This window comes from Neovison vison, chromosome 4, assembly GCF_020171115.1.
Source record: "Neovison vison isolate M4711 chromosome 4, ASM_NN_V1, whole genome shotgun sequence".
Classification (NCBI taxonomy): domain Eukaryota; kingdom Metazoa; phylum Chordata; class Mammalia; order Carnivora; family Mustelidae; genus Neogale; species Neogale vison.
The window spans coordinates 31516417-31535825 of record NC_058094.1 but is presented as its reverse complement, the minus strand read 5'-3'; the positions used below and the strand labels follow the sequence as shown (position 1 = coordinate 31535825).

At 33.1% G+C, this 19409-nt stretch overlaps 1 protein-coding gene across 11 annotated transcripts in view; it reads left to right on the top strand.

The window, feature by feature from the left end:
* Window positions 1-14410, top strand: part of OXR1 (oxidation resistance 1) — a 447011-nt gene extending 432601 nt beyond the window's left edge. For 8 of the 11 annotated variants that reach the window (XM_044245095.1, XM_044245096.1, XM_044245093.1 and 5 more), the window contains 6 exons: window positions 3294-3374; window positions 5240-5365; window positions 6155-6307; window positions 8581-8676; window positions 10535-10608; window positions 12488-14410. In XM_044245095.1, coding sequence (XP_044101030.1) covers window positions 3294-3374; window positions 5240-5365; window positions 6155-6307; window positions 8581-8676; window positions 10535-10608; window positions 12488-12623 — 666 coding nt within the window. In that variant the 3' untranslated portion in view covers window positions 12624-14410. The remainder of the gene's footprint in view (window positions 1-3293; window positions 3375-5239; window positions 5366-6154; window positions 6308-8580; window positions 8677-10534; window positions 10609-12487) is intronic. The other 3 variants (XM_044245094.1, XM_044245098.1, XM_044245103.1) reach the window with 1 other exon arrangement.
* The last annotated feature ends 4999 nt before the right edge of the window (window positions 14411-19409 follow it).

Here is a 19409-nt window from a genome sequence, read left to right as displayed (position 1 = left end):
ATTTGTCTTTCTACTCCATTTCCCTTTACTAAGAAACAAAAGTAAGAAATAAGTAAGGAATAAAAATGTCACATTCACAGCTATCTACCAGACTTTTGTTAGTCTGCTGGGAAATTGGGGGAAGGTAGATTTTGGGTTTTTTTGTGGGGTAATCTTGGGGAAATACCGAACATCCTAGAAGGAGGACTATTAGACCATAGCATTGGTCTTTATGTCTAGGAGAAGAACATGTTCTTACTCATGGGACTGACAGAAACTGTAAGTTTACTGTAGTTTTAGCTTTTGTTCTGTACTGATTGTTGTTAGTCCCTTTGTAATAGAGATGGGTGAATTTGATCCTGCCCCTACATTTGTATTCTGTGAAAATACACGCTTAGGGAAACACTTTATCTGTGTGAGAGTCCTTTGTCAGACTGAAAAGACTGGAGAGTAGCACTCAATTCTGTAGAGAGTGGGTCATAGTACTTAGTTCTACAGCGGGGGGTTGGCAGTATATGCAAACCACTTTATTCCTCAAGAAATGACTCTAGCAAGATAGTGAATATATTTTTAATTGAGGTTAGTTTCTTCAAACTCTGCATCTTTAATTGGCATAGGACATTTTGTAGAGATGTATCCATTTTCTACTTAATCTACTTCATCTTTTGGGTAATTAAATTCTGTACATGAAGTATGACTTACCAAAGGGATAAAAATTAATTTAAGACTAATTCAGTTCCATGGGGTGCCTGCATGGCTCAGTGGGTTAAGGCCTCTGCCTTTGGCTCAGATCATAATCCCAGGGTCCTGGGATCAAGCCTTGCATTGCAGCAGGCTCTCCACTTCCTCTCTCTCTGCCTACTTGTGATTTCTGTCTGTCAAATAAATAAATAAAATCTTAAAAAAAAAGAAAAAACTAATTCAGTTCCATCATATATACTAGGAATCTGTAAGTTTTTATTCATTTATTTTGATATGACCTATGTTTCTGTACTCATTTGATTTCACACCCTTTTTCTTAATTCACAGACTCTTTTGACAGTCTCTTTTATCTTCATTCATTATAGCCTGAGGAAATATTAGGACTGAGGAAGTAATGAGTTTGTAAGTCCCAAAATACAACTTTTTACAAAAACAGTGTGAATGAGAAAAGGTAGATTTGTGACAGTAAAAAGAAACTATGACTTTACCAAATGTTATAAGCTTATACTTAGGATGGCAGTTCATGGTTCCCTCAGTGATACCTCCTACTCAGTGATATTGATATGGTTAGCTTGTAAGTGATTCCTTTTGTGAGCGTAATTTAATTTTACTTCTAGCAAAGAAATGTGTTTAATATGGTAACAGAAGGAGCTTTAGTAGAAATAAGTATAAAATTAATGTAACCAGAAGGATAGAAGGAATGCAGAGGAGTAGATAAGTCATATAATTTGAAAACTCTTGGCTAGGAGACTTGATCAGATTGAACACCCTGGGGAAAAAAAAGAAAAATATAGCTGGCCATTTAATATTTTGTGGAGATTTCTTTTGTTGGTCATAGAAAAACAGGCTGTAATTTTTAAAATTTTTAAGATCTAATTTCTCTTTCACCTTTATTGAAATTTTTTTTGTTCTTAATTGAAAGGTCTTTAATATTTTTATCTAATCCTGAAATTTAAAATTAATTTCAGAAGAGTCATGGTATGCAAGATAGTTGAGCTCTCAAAACTGAAGTATTTTACTATGGATAAATAAATAAATAAATACTATCAATCAATCAAGAAGTAAGTAAATAAGGAAGCTCTTCAGACGTTACCTTTTAGTCCTTAGGGTAATTTGTGAAAAATAATTAAGCAAAAATAACGCTAGCAATAATAGCTATCATTTACTATGTGCAGGACAGTATGTCCTGTATGTGTGCATTTTATTTCCTCATACTATTTCATTTAAAAAATTTATTTTGTATGTGGTCTTATTAATTCCATTGTTTTATGAAGAAATAAAGAAGGGCCCCAACTCAGATACATCTGAACCTCTAGGGCTCTAGAGATCATAACCATTTTAGGTTTCTTTGTGAGTGGAATCAACCATCACCTTGCATGCATTGTCAATTTGTAAAAGTCAACATTATGAGAAAACATATCTATTCAGTTTCTTTTCCTTTTTACTATTCTCATGTCTTTCATAGCTTTCAACAGGCTTATATAACTTGTCAGAGTTACCTCAGTGTATATGGGTGGTTCGTTTATTTTAGTTGGTTAGAAGAAGAGCCTTTTTAAAACCTAGGTTAGAAGTCAACTCTTTCCAAGCCAGTGGTTCAACTGTGTTGATCACAAGAGCAATCTGTCATACCTCAGGAGAGTCAGCACGTATTTATGGTACAACCAGAGTTCACTGTGCTGTGGTTTCTGTTTTAGGAATTGGTCATGATCTGAGAAAGTTGTAGCTATTGTATCAAACTGAGGAAACTTGTGTGTTTTTGTGAACTTTTATAATAATGCTCCTCTTCATATATAACTTTCACCTGCATTATGCAAGAGACTGATCTAGGCACTTAAGAAGGTAAAGACGTTTTCTTAGGAATTCAGAATATAGGAAAGCCATTAAGTCTTAGTCACAGATGACTATTACAGTACCAATATAAAGAAATAATATAAAGATAAAAACTGAAAAGAGTCCTGTAGAAAGACTGAAGTAGACATGCCTGAGAAGGTACTGTTGATTAGATACACTTTTGAAAATCTAATTTTTACTTTCTAGAGCTTATTTTTCTTACTACCTTGGGTTTTTAATGTACTTCATTTCTTATTCTTCCTCCTCCTTTTTCTGATACAGATCATATAGCATGGGTATGTTTCTTATCTTTGCCTAGAAGAAATTCTTCCAGCATTGCCTTTAAGATATAATGTTTGAGCTAAACTGATTTGGAGGGAAGAGTTGAAACTGCCTTTTCTTCATAAAATGCTTGCCGTTATGATTTTTGATGTTATCTTCGATTTTGTCTTTGATGTTAGCAAAGCATGTTGTTTTCTGTAGTATTTCCTTTATAAATAGCAACTATAATTCTGTTTATTCAATCAAATTCTGTCTATATGAAGCAGTTCATAAACCTTATATTATGAACCAGTTGGATGTAGCAGTTTTAAACTCATTCATGTGTATTTCACTATAGCTTGATATCAGTATCCCCTGGATTTTCAGCATGGAGTGGGGAAGGAAACCCTGAATACAGTTCTCTTTCTCCATTTAAATTTCTCCATTTTTTTGTTTTACTTTGTTCTGGCTCTTTTTCTCAACTGTCAGTGGAATTATTGTCTTCCTGTCTCCATATTCAGGTAGTGTCAGTGGCTGAGTATCACCGCAGGATCGATGCTCTAAATACTGAAGAACTACGCACACTCTGCAGACGTCTCCAGGTGCCCCATTCAGTAGTTTAAATCCCTCCAGAGATTGAACACTCCCTGTTTTTAGTGTCTTCCGTCAGGGCAAATCTCATTTTTAAAGGATTTGTTTTGACTGTGGCACTAAAATAACCTATCAGAAAATTCCTTTTTGTTTTTAAAGAGTCCAGTTTTGCCTTGAAGAGCTCTAGGACTATCTTTTCTGTCATCTTTTCATTTTAAAAATATTCAGAGGAATTTTCTGTCACTGTCGAACTATTCTCAGTATTGTGTGTTTCTTAGAGCAATGAGAAGTGTTCATTTAATTTTAAAATTGGAAGAATGTTTTGGGTTTGAGGTTGAATCTTTACTAAATAAAATCTGAAAGATGAAGTACTATCAGACAATTGAAAACCTTTTAATGAATAACAGGACTTAAATATTTTCTCTTCTTTAAGGTTATTTCAGTTGTATCAACCTCACATCAAATATTTTAATGAGATAAATTGTTTTTGTTTTTGAGGTATTCCTGGTTGGTATTAGAAATACTTGAGAATAATATCCTAGATCTCAGAACTAGATAAATTATTTAAAATTCCATAAAATAATCTTTGTGATTTTTTTTTTTTAAGAAACAAAGTGATACAATTGAACTCAATTTTCAGTTTTGTGTATTGTGTGTTTTCCTCTTCTTAATGAGATGATGTTTTCATGGCTGTGCTAGAACTACTGAATTTTTTCTTTACTTTTAATGCTTCTCATGCTGCCTTGGATTTTTTTTTTAACCTTTCACATCATCAGAATAAGGGTAAAACATGCTGATGATGTGAAGGAATTAATATAGTTTAACTTCTCATCAAAAAAACAATACAGTTCTAGAACATGTATTGGTTGAAAATATATGCTGTTTAGGTTTGGTAAGAAATCTGTTAAAGGAACAAAATAATTTAGCAAGATTTCATTCTTAATGGAATCAGTTGCTGTACATTGCTACATTTTAGTTATCTGCTCCAATAGAGTTCTATTTTCCGACTTAAAAGTTACATCAATAATAGTTATGTTTTATATCTTTTATTTCCCAATGTTACTGCATTTTATATATTAAAATAAAAGTAATAATGGTACTTTATAAAATAATAATAAAATATGAAAAAGTTTCAACAGAATAGATTGTATCCAAGTTTGTTTTGAGTTAATTGACATTATCATTTTAAGAATATCGTTTTAGGATCATATTTATCATGCAAAAGCATATATTCTTTTTTAATGTGTCACATTTATCTAATTTTTAAAATATAGGATGAAAAAATTAACCTTTAAATTTCTTGTGTGGCCCAACTCTATTTACAAAAAGTGTTTTGAAAGTAATAATAAGGAAGTCATTTTCTAAGTAATGGTAATTTTTCAGTGAAGCGAATAAATCTATATATGCACACATACTGATGAAAAGCTATATTTCTTTGGATCATTCTTTAAAATTTTGGCACCCAGAAAGTTTTCTTAATTATTTCTGGCAAATTTTATGTTTACCATGAAAATAAAAAATCCCACATATTTTAAATAGCATTGATAAATAGCAAGTTAGCTGCTCACTTTTGCCCTTCAGCAGGAAAATTAAAGTTTGCATGTGACTTTTCCTTTCACACAGAAATAGGGGTGTTAATCATTATCTTTCCATCATATAGTGGTTGAGAAAAATGTCTGTTTATATTTTAAAAATCTTTTCCTACCTTGGATATACTACTGTTATTAGATGGATCATCTTTTGACTTCTAAAATCCTAAATTAAAGTTTTAGCCCACTCTTTTAAGGTACAAAGTTTTATTTCTCGCAAAAGGCAGACATTGTTTAATGTATGTTGCAGTTTTATATTAACATGCTGCTGCTGTTTACTTCTTTAGATTACTACAAGAGAAGACCTAAATTCAAAGCAGATTGCTCCATTGAAAGCAGACCTGGAGTCTGAATCTTTTCGACCAAACCTAAGTGATCCCAGTGAACTCTTACTGCCAGATCAAATTGAAAAGGTATGACGTACATATGTGCATTTCTGAGTGTATGTCCATAAGAGTAAAACGGCCTCTTTTCAGTTGTTTTCAAGCTAAAGAAGTAGGTTACTGCTATTAGTCTTCCTTTCCTGTGAATAAAAGTACTACACTTGATCTTAGCCAAAAGGCCGAGAAGCGATTCCTGTGAATAAAAGTAAACAAAATATAGCAACTAATGCAACAGTAGATGTTAGGAGCAGACATTAAAATAAAAAATTGCAATTTAGATGAGATCTTATAATAGCCAAAATTTTGACTTCTTACTGTGTACTTGGTTTATGTGATTATGTCATGTGTTTTTTACAGGACCTATCAGAGTTGGATACTCTTATTGTGTGTATTTTATGAGTGAAAAAATTTAAGCATAGAGAAATTTAGTATCTTTCTCAAAGTCACACAGCTGTAAAATGTTGAAGCTCAGTTTCTAGGGCCCATTATTTGAGAGTTTGTTAATAATCTAACAGTCCATTCAGTATTTTTGCTTAAATTAGCAGAGGGTAAAAACAATAAGTAAACCCTATTTCTTGTCTCTCTTCTAATCCATGTCCTTACTTGGCATGTTCTTTTCTTTTCCTGGTGCACAATTACTGTTTCATTCTGAGAAGTATACAGTTATTCTTTATGCATCTCTGTATCTTTGAGAATAATTTCTACTGTTATTTTTGTAGCCTACATTTTATAAAGTACCATTCCATTTCAGCTGACATTACTGTCTGGTATATTGACAGTAAGCTATCAAGTAAAATGTTAACATTTTATTTTTCAAAGCTTACCAAGCATCTTCCACCAAGAACAATTGGCTATCCATGGACTCTTGTTTATGGCACTGGGAAGCATGGCACAAGCTTGAAGACTCTTTATCGAACAATGACAGGTTTAGACACCCCAGTGCTGATGGTGATTAAAGACAGTGATGGGCAGGTATGAAAAATAACTAAATGGACACCTTACCCTTCAAGAGCTTACAGTTAAAAGAAACATTTAATGTATTTTTCATAAAAATTATTTTCATTAGTACATTTTTATTAAGTTTATCTGATAATTTTATTAGTACTTCTAATATAGAAGACATTTTTGAGTGCTACAGAGGATAGATAGGAGCATGAATACTGTAAGGGATTATAGTCTGGTAAAAAAGAACATTTAGGTATACTAGTATCTCCTGGAATAAGCCAAATATGCCAAATGTAGTGAGAACCTAGAGAGAGAATAAAGGGTGTTCATATCTATTTGGACAAGGTGAGAATGAAATTCATGGATAGGGTGAAAATTACAGAGTCTTAAAGCATAGTTTTGAAAGTTAAAGATAATTGTGTGAAGAAGATATCAAGAATAAAACCATAGGTAAGCAGGAGAAATATTGGTATTGGTTTTGGTTCGTTCCTGAAACATCTAATTCAGGTCAGTTAGTTCAGATTGGAGAGTAATGACAGGATAAAATAGCAATATTAATTTAAAAAACAAAACACTACTACTCCTGACATCTTTATTGTGCTGTTCCTACATATTTGACTAATCATTGATGTGCATTATCTTATTTAATCATCAAAACCCTATGAGATTGATACTTTTATCATCACTGTTCTAAAGAAGAGTAACTATGACTGAAAGAATTTCATCAACTTTCCCAAAGTTACACCCAGTAAAAGGTAATTGCAGCACAAAAATGAAGAAACTGCTTACTACATGCCATAGCATAGATTCATGTCACAAATGTTATATTGAGTTGGAAATCAGACACTGAGGAGTAACTATCTTACAAATGCATTTAAGGAAATTTCATAAACAGGCAAAACAGATCTATGGTATTCTGGCTTTTTAACTTCCCTGGGGAAGTGGAGGTGGTGATGCTGAGGAGGCACAGGGATAGCTTCTGAAGTGCTAATGATGTTCTGTTTCTTGTTCTAATTGAAGGTCAAATGAGACTGCTTTGTGATAATTCCACATTGAGCCGTGTGTTTGTATTTATATGAGATATGTATATATATATGCTTACACCTTTCAGTAAGAAAGTCTATTTTAAAAATATAAATACCGTAAAAGCAGATTATCAATAGATTATAAAAAATTAAGATTGTTAAAGGGACTATAGAAATCATCTATAAAACTCTCTATATTCCCATTTTACAATGTGGAAACTTAGACCCAGAGCATTGAAATACCTTGTCCCAGTTCCTTATTCACTCATTTTTTTTTAGGTTATTTATGTTTTGTATCTTGTTCTGTGTAAAAGCATAGCATTACAGGTCCAAGCAATTCAGACCAAAAGCCTTCCCTCATTGAATTTATTGTCTAATGAAGACAAAAAAAGCATATACCATTTTAGTAGTAGAATGTTTACCTGTGCAGAAGGGTTTTTGCTTTCCTAAATCCTGTAATCCCCCTGTAACTTGTTATCCTTTTTGTATGTGTGTTGTGCATATACATTCTCCTGAAATGTGATAATCACTTAAAAAAAAAAAAAGATTTTATTTATTTATTTGACAGAGAGAGAGATCACAAGTAGGCAGAGAGGCAGGGAGAGAGGGGGGTGGAGCAGGCTCCCCGCTGAGCAGAGAGCCCAATGTGGGGCTCGATCCCAGGACCCTGGGATTATGACCTGAGCCGAAGGCAGAGGCTTTAACCCACTGAGCCACCCCAGGTGCCCAATAACCACTTTTTAAGACTGTTTAGTTGTCATAATAAGCATTTTTTTTTTCATTTTTAAATTTTTAATTTTTTAAGTTTTAAAATTTTTAATTTAAAAAAAAATTTTTTAATTGAAGATTTTTATTTATTTATTTGACAGAGAGACAGCAAGAGAGGGAACACAAGCAGGGGGAGTGGGAGAGGGAGAAGCAGGCTTCCTGCTGAGCGGGGAGCCCAGTGTGGGGTTCAGTCCCAGGACCCTGGGATAATGACCTGAGCCCCAGGCAGCCGCTTAATGACTGAGCCACCCATGCATCCCAATAAGCATCCTTTTAGATTTCAAAACTAGGAAAAATTTTCCATTGAGAATGTGATAGGCTTTGTACTTGACAATAATGAAAATTTTATAATAGCCAATCGTGTTTTCCTTTTTAAGTAGAAGTAGATAAAATTATATTAAATTTCTGGTTGTTTTTACATCTTAACTTAAACCTAAATAGTGAGGTAATGCTTAATGAAGCAAATTAATAGTCATGTCATTGAGCATGCCTTTTTTTAATCCTTAGGTTTTTGGTGCATTAGCATCTGAGCCATTTAAAGTGAGTGATGGCTTTTATGGTACTGGAGAGACCTTTGTTTTTACGTTCTGTCCAGAGTTTGAGGTAAGGACAATTATTCCAAAATCCAGTTTATAAAGAGATGGCATAATGAAAAGAACATGCACTTTGGAGTCATACACACTTGCATTTGACTCTCATCTCTTTTACTAACTGTAACTTAGCACTTTTTGACCATTTTGAGGTCCACCTTTCCTATGGATAGAATGGGAACCATAAAATGTAACAAGATTGTTTAAAAATTAAATGAGAATCATATATACAACACTTGACATAGTATCAGACATACATCATGGTCTCAGTAAGGAGTATACATCATTATTACTGTTCTGAATTGCCTTTGTGAAATTCTTAGAAACTTTCATTTACTAAGTTGCATGATGTAAGTATTGAAAACTTAAAAAATAAATCATTTGGGTTTAAATCAGTTAATTACCTGACTTCTTTTTCTTTATTATGGCTTGATTAACTGAAATTGACTACATTCCATTGCCAGTAAGATCTAAAATGTAGAGATGTACATGAATTTCAATCAATATGTTGACTGTTTAAAACATTGCATGCAGTCGCAGCATCTTAGGTACATTAAAGTTCAGTGTGTCAAACCTTTCCTAAGAGTGAAATTATAATCTTGAAAAAGGAATCAGCACAGTTGGTTAAAAAAGTAGTCTTTAAAAATAGTGTCTATGATGAGCAGAATAGGAAGGGTTTTTTGTTTTTGTTTTTGTTTTTGTTTTTGTTTTTTTTGCCTTGTGCTTCACTGGCTCACCAGATTAACCAGTGCTTTCTGTTCCCTCATAAAATATAACCGATGCCTGCAGCTAATTGGAAGTTTATAATTGTTACAGATTTTTTTTTAAAGATTTATTTACTCATTTTAGAAAGTGTGAGCGGGGTGGGGGTGAGGGCAGGGGGAGAGAGAGGCAGAGCAGCAAACTCCCCACTAAGCATGAAGCCTGACGTGGGGCTGGATCTCACCACCTATGAGATGATGATCTCAGCCAAAACCAGGAGGAGCCAGAGGCCAACTGACTGAACCACCCAGGTTCCCGTTACAGATTTTTTAAGCATCAGTTGTGCTTATACTTAAATCTTTCTGTGCTATTTCTACCAGATAATGTTACAAATTACATGTTTTCTAACTATGAAAAAGAGAATGTTAAAGTTTATTTTATTGAAAAAAATTTTTGAAAGTTTATTTTATTGAAAAGTATAATGAATACTTAGGAAAAGGTGAGGTGCAGCGCTAGAAATGGCTGTTTATTAGGTTTAAGTAAAATTCCCATGGAAGATGAATACTGTTTTTCTGAAAATAAATAAATTGGAAAAAAAATTCCCATGGAAGATTAGTAAAAAAGATATTTAAGAATATGAACATCTAGAGATTTTGCTCTTGGACTTCTTAAGTGTTTTTATGTCCTCATTGCTCTTAAAAAATTGAAACTAGAAACCATAAACATATGTAGTAGGCTTACATAAGAATGATGATAGGCAAATCTGTATCCAAAGAAAAGACCTTGGCCTTATATCAAAGTATTATCAAATTAGTGTACATTTATGTTTAATGATAAAAGTTAATGGCATCTGTATTAATTTTTGAACTGATTTTCTGCTTCAACTTTTTTCACTAGCCACCCAGTTCTTGAAATAGAAAAGAGAACTATGTATAAAAAAGATAATAAGATTTGAGGAATTGGAAATGAAAGTTGTATGCTTTCAAACTTAGTCATACAACTACTGAAGCCCAAAGCATCAGACCCTTGTACCCAGTCTTTTGTTCATACTGTACTATTCCTCTTACTGTCAATCTAGGCTTTGTTAAGTACTTGGGATTTAGGAGAACTAACTCTATATAGTAACTGTTTTCATCTACATATTTAAAGCTTTCTTTTTATTTACGTAGGTCTTTAAGTGGACAGGAGATAATATGTTTTTTATCAAAGGAGACATGGATTCACTAGCTTTTGGTGGTGGAGGGTAAGTCTCTTGAATATTTTACCATGAGGTGTTTAACAAAACTATTCATCTGTGTTATTTATAAAATCAGTTATTTTTGGAAAGTTTGGACATTAGAATATCTTAATTTGTATATTATGATTAAGAAAATACTTTTACAGGGAGGTGCTTACATGTAGTATGTGAAACTATTGATAAAATATTTGTTTATTCATTTTAAAATGCTGTTGATTCCCTTTTGATTAAAACCCATCTTTTAGAGTAGAGTGACTCCTTGATATTTGAAAGTGAAATACACTAATATCTTAGACCTTCTCAAATGTTTTAAAAAACACGATGGTATGTTGTTTCTCCGAGTGTATTAAAAAGATCCAATTGTTTCCTTTTTATTCTACCCTGGAGACTATTTGGATTGATATGTAGGAGAATAATAGGAATTTGTTTTCTTATTTACTTTGTTTTTAACAGTATGCTTCAGTCATTAATTTGATTCCCTTTACATAGCAAGCACTATGAGAACTTTTGTTTATTCTGGCACCCCAACTTTATTCAATCTTTAAAAGACAGTGTTTGGAAGTAGTTTGCTCTACTTCTCCTAGCCTGGACTTTTCAAATAGTGCTTCTTAGCAAACGTTGACTCCTTCTTTTGGTATTTCTTTCCATCCTTCAGGATCAGATATAAAGTATGCTAAATAATTCCCAAACTTATAAAAGTATTATTTGTTTCCCACAGCTGAGGGTTTACAATAATTGATTTAGGCTGCAGAATTTTGTTAGTATGCAAGAATATTCATTATCCTGAGTGATTCTAACAAATTTCTCTTAAGCTTTTCTATAGGTAGGTGTTTGGAAGACATGATTTCAGTGATTAAAAAATTACCATGGTTATTATAGCTTTCTCTGAGGGACCTAACCAGATAACTAAAAACCATGTTATTCTTAGTTGTTGGAATCAGCATATGTTTATATGTTCCAATTACACCTTTTTTTTATTGGTGGGGTGCAGGAAGTCATTCAGCCCTACTCCAGCTGGTAGTCGTAATGTGATTCAGTTAGCTCTCCAGGAAGTCCTCATAGGCAAATGGCTGATAATTTCAAGCTGTTAAAGATTCCTTGAATCTTTGAAAATAACATACGTAATGTCATTAGATATCTGCTGGAACTTGATTTTGATTATACCACATGATTGCAGTTAGCTAAATTAAACACTGGGTCATTTGATAGCAACTTAAGACCAGTTTACAGTCTTTGAAGAAGGAGAGTACAGGCTCAGAAACCTAGAGCAACACGGACTTTGATATTCCAGAATTACAAACAGGAGCCCCCAAATGTAAATCATGATGTGATGGACTTAAGTATAGGCTTTGGAGTTAGACCTGATTTAGATTCTGGTTTCAACAAATATTATATATGGGACCTTGAGCAAACTGAAGTCTAAAGTTTCCTAAGTTGTGAATTAGAGATTGAACTCTTAACATGAACCATGCATGTTAATGTTAGATGAGAAGGAGTTTTCATGTTAAATACATTAAATATTTAACTCATGTCAAATATATTAAAACCGTTTACCAAAGAGAAACTCGTAATACCAGGCAAAGAGTAACAGAGTGGCACCTGTAAAAAGAATTCCATGTGAAATTAATTTTAGAGGATTCATTTTGTTGCTTAATCTGTGCACTAAGTGATTTTTATACTGGGATGTGAGCAAAACAAAATTGCTTTGTACTAGTATGGAAAGGAGTAGGAGAGTGTCTTGAAAAAACAAATGATTTTAGAGTTTTGAATATTGAAATGTCACATTAAAATTATTATTTTACAACTCCTGCAATATTTATCTTACAACTTAGGGCATAAGTATTAAAAGATTATTGCTAAAACTGTTTTCTTTTATGTATTGCAGGGGAGAATTTGCCCTTTGGCTTGATGGAGATCTCTACCATGGAAGAAGCCATTCTTGTAAAACATTTGGGAATCATACACTTTCTAAGAAGGAAGATTTCTTTATTCAAGACATTGAAATCTGGGCTTTTGAATAAATGTAATGCTCTCTGTCGTAGCAGGATAATGGCCCAAACCTGACATGGACAAGCATTGTTTGGAAAGTTCAAGAAGCAATACAATGTAACATGTCACTTGTGCTTTAAAATTAATCGTATCACCATTTTTTACAGCTTTAATTTTAGAATTTATTTTTAAAATCATGTTTCTGTCCCAGGGTTTTTTGGGTTTAGACCATGGTGTGGGTCCATGCAGTATAACAGCTTGGGTTTTGTCAGAATTTTGGCAGCATTTTAATCATAGTAACCACCTCATCTACAGTCCGTGTTATCTCAGTCTCCTAATAGGATGGTGCTCTTTTTTTGAACCTCTTTTGGTTTATTATTTTTAAAACTCTGTTGATTGTTTTACTAGAGCAGTCTAATTGGGACATTGAGAGAATAAAGACTAGATAATGCTGTGAGGTATTTGTGAGGTTGCAACAGGTGACTTGGACAGGCTCAACTTAGTCATTCTTGTGAAGGAAAAAACACATGCCAAAATAATGAATAGTCCATTAACCACTGAGTTCTAGTTTTAATTCATACTACAACATTCTCTTTATTAATTTTCAGGTATTCTCAATTTCATTTTAATAAAAATGAAAATTGAAGAGAATTCTGGTTGTAATAGACCACAGTGCACATGATCTGCAGGTTTGGGCATATGCTTTCATGATTGGATTAGCTGGTAAAGTTATATAATACAAAGGAGAATGAGAACTTGATTCTAGTGGACTTAATATATCAAGTGAGAAAATATACTATTTACATATTTGTAGCTTAGCAGGGCATTATCATAAGTACAAAAACTATGAAACAGATGCATATTTCTTCAACATATTGTGTCAGATACACTGTTTTATAGTTCTGTTGTTTTAGCCTTCTTGCACACCAACTCCCAAAATAGGTTCCTGTTCAAAAGGGAAAAAAAATGTGTTTTTTTGAGTGGTATATGTTACTAACTACCATTAGCATTTGCTGTTATAAAAGGGCAATGATTATAGTAGACAATATTGTAACTCAGTAGACTTGTTGAATATGCAAACTTACTGTCAAGTGACCTCAAAAAAAAAACAAAGACAAGATAGAATATACTAGTAGTTCTTATCCTCTTTTGTAGGAAACCAATAATATGCCATTGTGGTGGTCATTCATCAGTTAATTTCAAAGCTTCATGTTATGCAAAAAAAAAAAAAAAATCCTGCTGTTATACATGTGACAGTGACCTTGTGCTGAAATTTCAGCTATTCCAGATAAACATTGTATATTTTCTTGTAAATTAATGTTTAAAGGTAGTTTTGTTCTTATAGAAAGTGTTGATTGCCAGGTTGCTTATAGCACTTTAAATTATTCTAAAAAGGAAATTATAAGCCAAATATGTTGGCTTTAGTAGTTTTAGTTGTATAGGACTTGAATATATTTAGATCTTTTGAAAGTTTAGATAATTACCTAAAAAAGCATAATGCTAATGGAAAACAAAATCTGATCTATTTAATATGCTATCGCTGAATGTGAATAGAAATGTGGGCATCAATTCCTTGTCTATGTAAAGCTCTCCCATGATAAGTTAGTAACAGTATATAGATTAAATGTTTACAATATAGAGAATTGTAAATAAATATATCATTTTTCCCCCTTTGGTCTTCCACAGCAGTATTATTGTCTTCGTGGAGTTGACTAAAAATTAAAAGAAAATAAATAATTTAAAAAATCCTGTATTGGATTTTAGTTACAATAAGGTCATAGTGGTGTATACCAAATAAAATCAAATACTTAAATACAAATTTGAGTTTGGATTTATTGAATAATCAAGTTACTTTCATATCTAAGAAGTCTTTCATTAAGCCTACTACTATGGTTTATGTGTAAAAAATGCTTTTAGTAGTTTTGGGTAGTGTGGTGGTGGTGGTAAAAGTAATGATAGAAGGATGCATTCAAGTAGATAGAGCATCATAGTTTAAAAAATGAGGAAAAGAGGGTACTTGGCTTGTGAAGAAGTACGTAAGTCATTTGATATTTTTAAATTACATTCTTTTCTTTTTTTTTTTTTTAAAGATTTCATTTATTATCTATTTGACAGACAGAGATCACAAGTAGGCAGAGAGGCAGGCAGAGAGAGAGGGGGAAGCAGGCTCCCCGCCGAGCAGAGAGCCCAACGTAGGGCTCGATCCCAGGACGCTGGGATCATGACCCGAGCCGAAAGCAGAGGCCTTAACCCACTGAGCCACCCAGGTGCCCCACGTTATTTTCTTTTTTGATGGGGAGTGCGTAGCAAGGTAGGACTGATGGCATAAAGAATTTCGTTATGTGCAATGCCAAGAAATTTAGATTTTTTTTTATCTCATGGAGCAATTAAGAAAATTCGAGCGGAGGAATGATACAATCACGTTTACACTTTCAGAAAGATCTCTGAAAATTAGATTGGTAGAGAAAAACTACTGGAGACCAGGAGACAAGCCTTTACACACAGTCCAGAGGAAAAATGATGAGGCCTGAATAAGAATTGTAGCAATAGTGATCAAGAAGGAAGCATGGATTTGAAAGAGATTTAGGAATTAGTGTTAACACAATTTCATTACTACTTGTCAGAAAGAGATAAGGATAATTCTTAGGTGTTTTACTTAGGAACTGGGTAAATTATCCATTGATATGAGTGATGTACAAAAAAGAGAAGCAGCAGATAGGGAAATAAGGTTGGTTATGAGAAATTAGCTGATGAGGAGGGGTGTTACTATTTCATTCTGTAAAAAAAAATTTTAAATCAACAATCTACAAGTAGATATTGCAGCCATAACTTACAAATGAAATGCCCTTGGAGATTAAAGACTGAGTGAAAAGAGAGAAATCATGAGATAAATTCTGGGGATATGGTAATATTAAGTGATAGGCAGAAGAAAAGATTCTTAAGCCTCCATTTCTAGAAGCTAGAACAACAACAGTTTAAGCCTAATGAAAATAAAAGGTAGGGCAAAATGAAGATAGGAATAGAAGTCAGTAAAATTTAAACCAGGACACATGACAAAATCTGAGAATAATAAAACTAAACCTCTAGGAAGATGAAGAAAAAGTACCATTGAAAAGTGAAAGACATTACTACAGAGCCTTCTAGACTTTAAAAAGGAGAGCATATTGTCATCCAATTTTTACATCAATAAACTTGACAATGTAGGTAAAATGGAAAAAAGATTTCTGAAAACGGCGTTTGTTAAACCTGATCCAAGAAGAAATAATGATTTCTGTATTGCAGAATTTGAGTTTGTTAATGAAAAAAATAGTCCACAAAAAAACCAGGTACAGATGATTCCACTAGGTAATTCTTTTAAGTATTAAGGGGGAAAAGGTCAGTCTTAATTAGATGAACTTTCCCCAGGGTGTTAAGAGAGAACTTCGGATATTGCATTTTGAGGCCAGTGTGACCTTGATACCAAAACTTTACAATACTTACAAGGAAGTAAAGTTCGAAAACCGTCTCTTATGAATATAGGTATAAAATCCTACATAAAATAACCACAAATCAAATCAGCCATATATAAAAGGATAATATAACCAAATTAAGTTTATTCCAGGAAAGCAAGAGCTGTTAACATTTCAATATACCATTTACCACATCTATAGAAAAGAAAAGTTTCATGATCATCTCTGTAGAAGCAAAAGAAGCTTTTAGTTAATTTCATGGCCAGTTTTAGCATAAAAACTCAAACTAGGAAAGGTTCTTCCTTAACCATTAATGATTAAAAAGATTATTCTTGATAGATGTACAGGAAACATTATGTTTAATATTGATTTGCTGAAAGTTTCCTCCCAGAGGTAGGAAGCCTGGCAATAACTGCTATCAGCACTTCTATTCAACCTGGTTCTGGAAGTTTCAACCAGTGAAAAAGCAACAAAGGGGAGGCCTAAGGTTTGGGAAGGAAGAACTTCAAATGTCATTTGTATATGACATGATTGTGGACGTGGAAAATTTCAAAAAGATCCAACTTTAGAATTAGTTTTTAGATTAAGCAAGTTCACCAAATACAAGTTCAATATAAAAATGTTTCATTTTTCATGTACAACCAATAATTAGAAAATGAAGCTTAGAGTATTGTCCTTTGTAATACCATTGAAAATACTGCATATATAGCCAAAAAGACCAGTCTTTATATACCATATTCATAACTGGAAGACAATACTGAAAGATGTCAGTTCCCCGAATCAATCTCTGTTGGCAGTGAAAATCTCAGCCAGGTTTATTTTTGGAAATTAAGTTGATTCTAAATTTATGTGGAAATTTAAAGACAAGGAATAGCCAAGGAAGCACTGAAGAATGAGGCTGTAGTCTTGAACACCAGATACTGTGATTAAAAAGCTAAGTAAGACAATGTGATATTGGTCAAAAGGATTTACAGAAGAGAGAATCACAATCAAGGGTCTAGAAAATTATTCTTTTTGAAAAGATGACACTTGCTCAGTGGAGAGTATGCTCTTTTAAATAAATGGTGCTGGATTAATTGGATATGTGTAATGAACAAATAATTTTGATCCATCTCACACCACATACAAAAATTACAGATTGTAGCTCTAAATGGAAAAGGTAAAATAGTAAAGCAATACAGAATATCTTCATGAACTTTGAGTATGAATACATTTGTTAAATGGGACACAAAAGCACTCATGAGGGAAAGAAATGAGCTCTACTACATTAAAATTTTAAGAACTTTTCATCAAAAATCATTAAAAGTGAAAAGGCAAGCAACAGGGTGGAAAGTTTGTATAATACACAGATCTAATGGATGTCTCAAGCACACAATATATAATCAACTACAAATCGAAAAAGTTCAACGAAAAAGACAAAACTGGCAATTCCTAAGAGTATTAAAATAAATACCCAATAAAGTCTGTCTTAAAATGTGAAGTGAAACAACTTTGGTCATTTTTCTTGGCAGTATCTGCTAAAGCTAAGCAGTTGACCACCAATTTAATTCCTTGGTATATACCCAAGAGCAGTATGTGGATTTCTTAACCAAGAGGTATTAGAATGTTTAAAGAACTATTTGTTTTTTCCTCTCCCCACTATCTCCCCCTTCCACCACAACGTCCATCCACTCACCCATTATGCTGAATCCAATTCTATTACATTTTACATATGTACTTGTGTGCATCTCCTAAGAACTTTGGTATCCTTCTATATAGCCACACTACAGTGTTTGAATTCAGGAAATCTAACATAACACAATATTTTGGTTTAATATGCCATCCACTTTTTAATTTCACCAATGGTCCTAATCCTGTCCATCAAAACATTATTTTTCCTGATCGATTATCCAATCCAGGATCCTGCATTACAGTTAGTTTTTATCTCCTTTAACGTTTAAGAGTTCATTAGTCATTCTTTGTGTTTTATGAGTGATGTGTTTGAAGAGCTCAGGATTATAGAATGTTCATCAGCATGGCTTTGTCTAAATTTTTTCCTATATTTCGGTTACGCATTTTTGGCAAGAAAACCACAGAATTGATGCTGTGTTCTCTGCATATAAAGATGCACATATATATGTTTATCCCTTTATTGGTTATAATAACTTGGATTAACTAATTAATATGGTGTCCACAATGCTTTTGCATTACTATCATTTTCCCTTTGTTATTAATAAGGTATGTGTGGGGAAATACTTTAATACTGTAGTTATTCTGTTCTCTAGATTTTCAGGTTTTTGGTATCCATTGAGGATTCTTGCCTGAATTAAAGAAATTGTTGTAAAATGATTTTTCTTTCATTCTCAGCACATTTATTAGTTGGCATTTACTGCAAGAACTTTTATCACTTGAGTATGTATTATTGGTATGAACTAATGGATTTTTTTTTTAATTTGAAGTGTTACAATCTATTTCTGTCCTATATATAACCAGTGTGTACCCTGTCGAATTGACTTCTGTACATTTCTTCATTTTCTTGGGTGCTTGGCCCTGTTCCAGATTTACCTGTACTTTTTGTAACCCAATTCTAGAAGCAGCCTTTTCTCCAAGTAGTCAGGTTTCTTTTCAAGAAGAATGATATTCTGAAATCCGAATTTTTTTTTTTTTTAAAGATTGTATTTATTTGAGAGAGAACAGAGGAAGAGGGAGAGGGAGGAGCAGGCTTCCCACTGAGCAGAGACCAGAGAGCAGGGCTGGATCCCAGGCCTCCAAGGTCATGACCTGAGCCAAAGGCAGACGCTTATCCAACTGAGACACCCAGGCACCCAGAAATCTAAATGTTAGATGTGCTTGCTGCTGCTTCGATGGCTTTCCTTCTAGGGCCTTTAGGAGACAGGAAGTAAATCCACATCATGAATGCACACTAACATCTCTAATAGCAGTCTAACATTACAGACTTCTTCCTTGTCTTCCCTCCCTCCATGTTGGTATCTTCTCCCACTGTGAGGATACCAATATATTACTGATATGCTTATTCTGACAATATACCCATTATAGTTTAAGAATTGCTACACCTATACAACAAAAGTAGAATATTCCTTTGCAGGTTGTTTCTTTGTCTTTAGACTGAAGATATTTAATCAAAATATTGTATTCAAGACTTATGTATACTTTTTATCCTATGTGGTTAAGAATTTGAAATAGAATTCGATTTATTTTGTTTATATTCAATTTCATTTTTTCTGTCTTTAATTTTACTTTTTGTATATGTAAGCATTTAAAGGATTCAAAAGTCAAACTCTGCAGAATTTTGTCTCTTTGAACCCAATTCCCCCTATCCCTACAGGAAATCAATTTCATTATTTCTGGGTATCCTCTATTATATGTGTG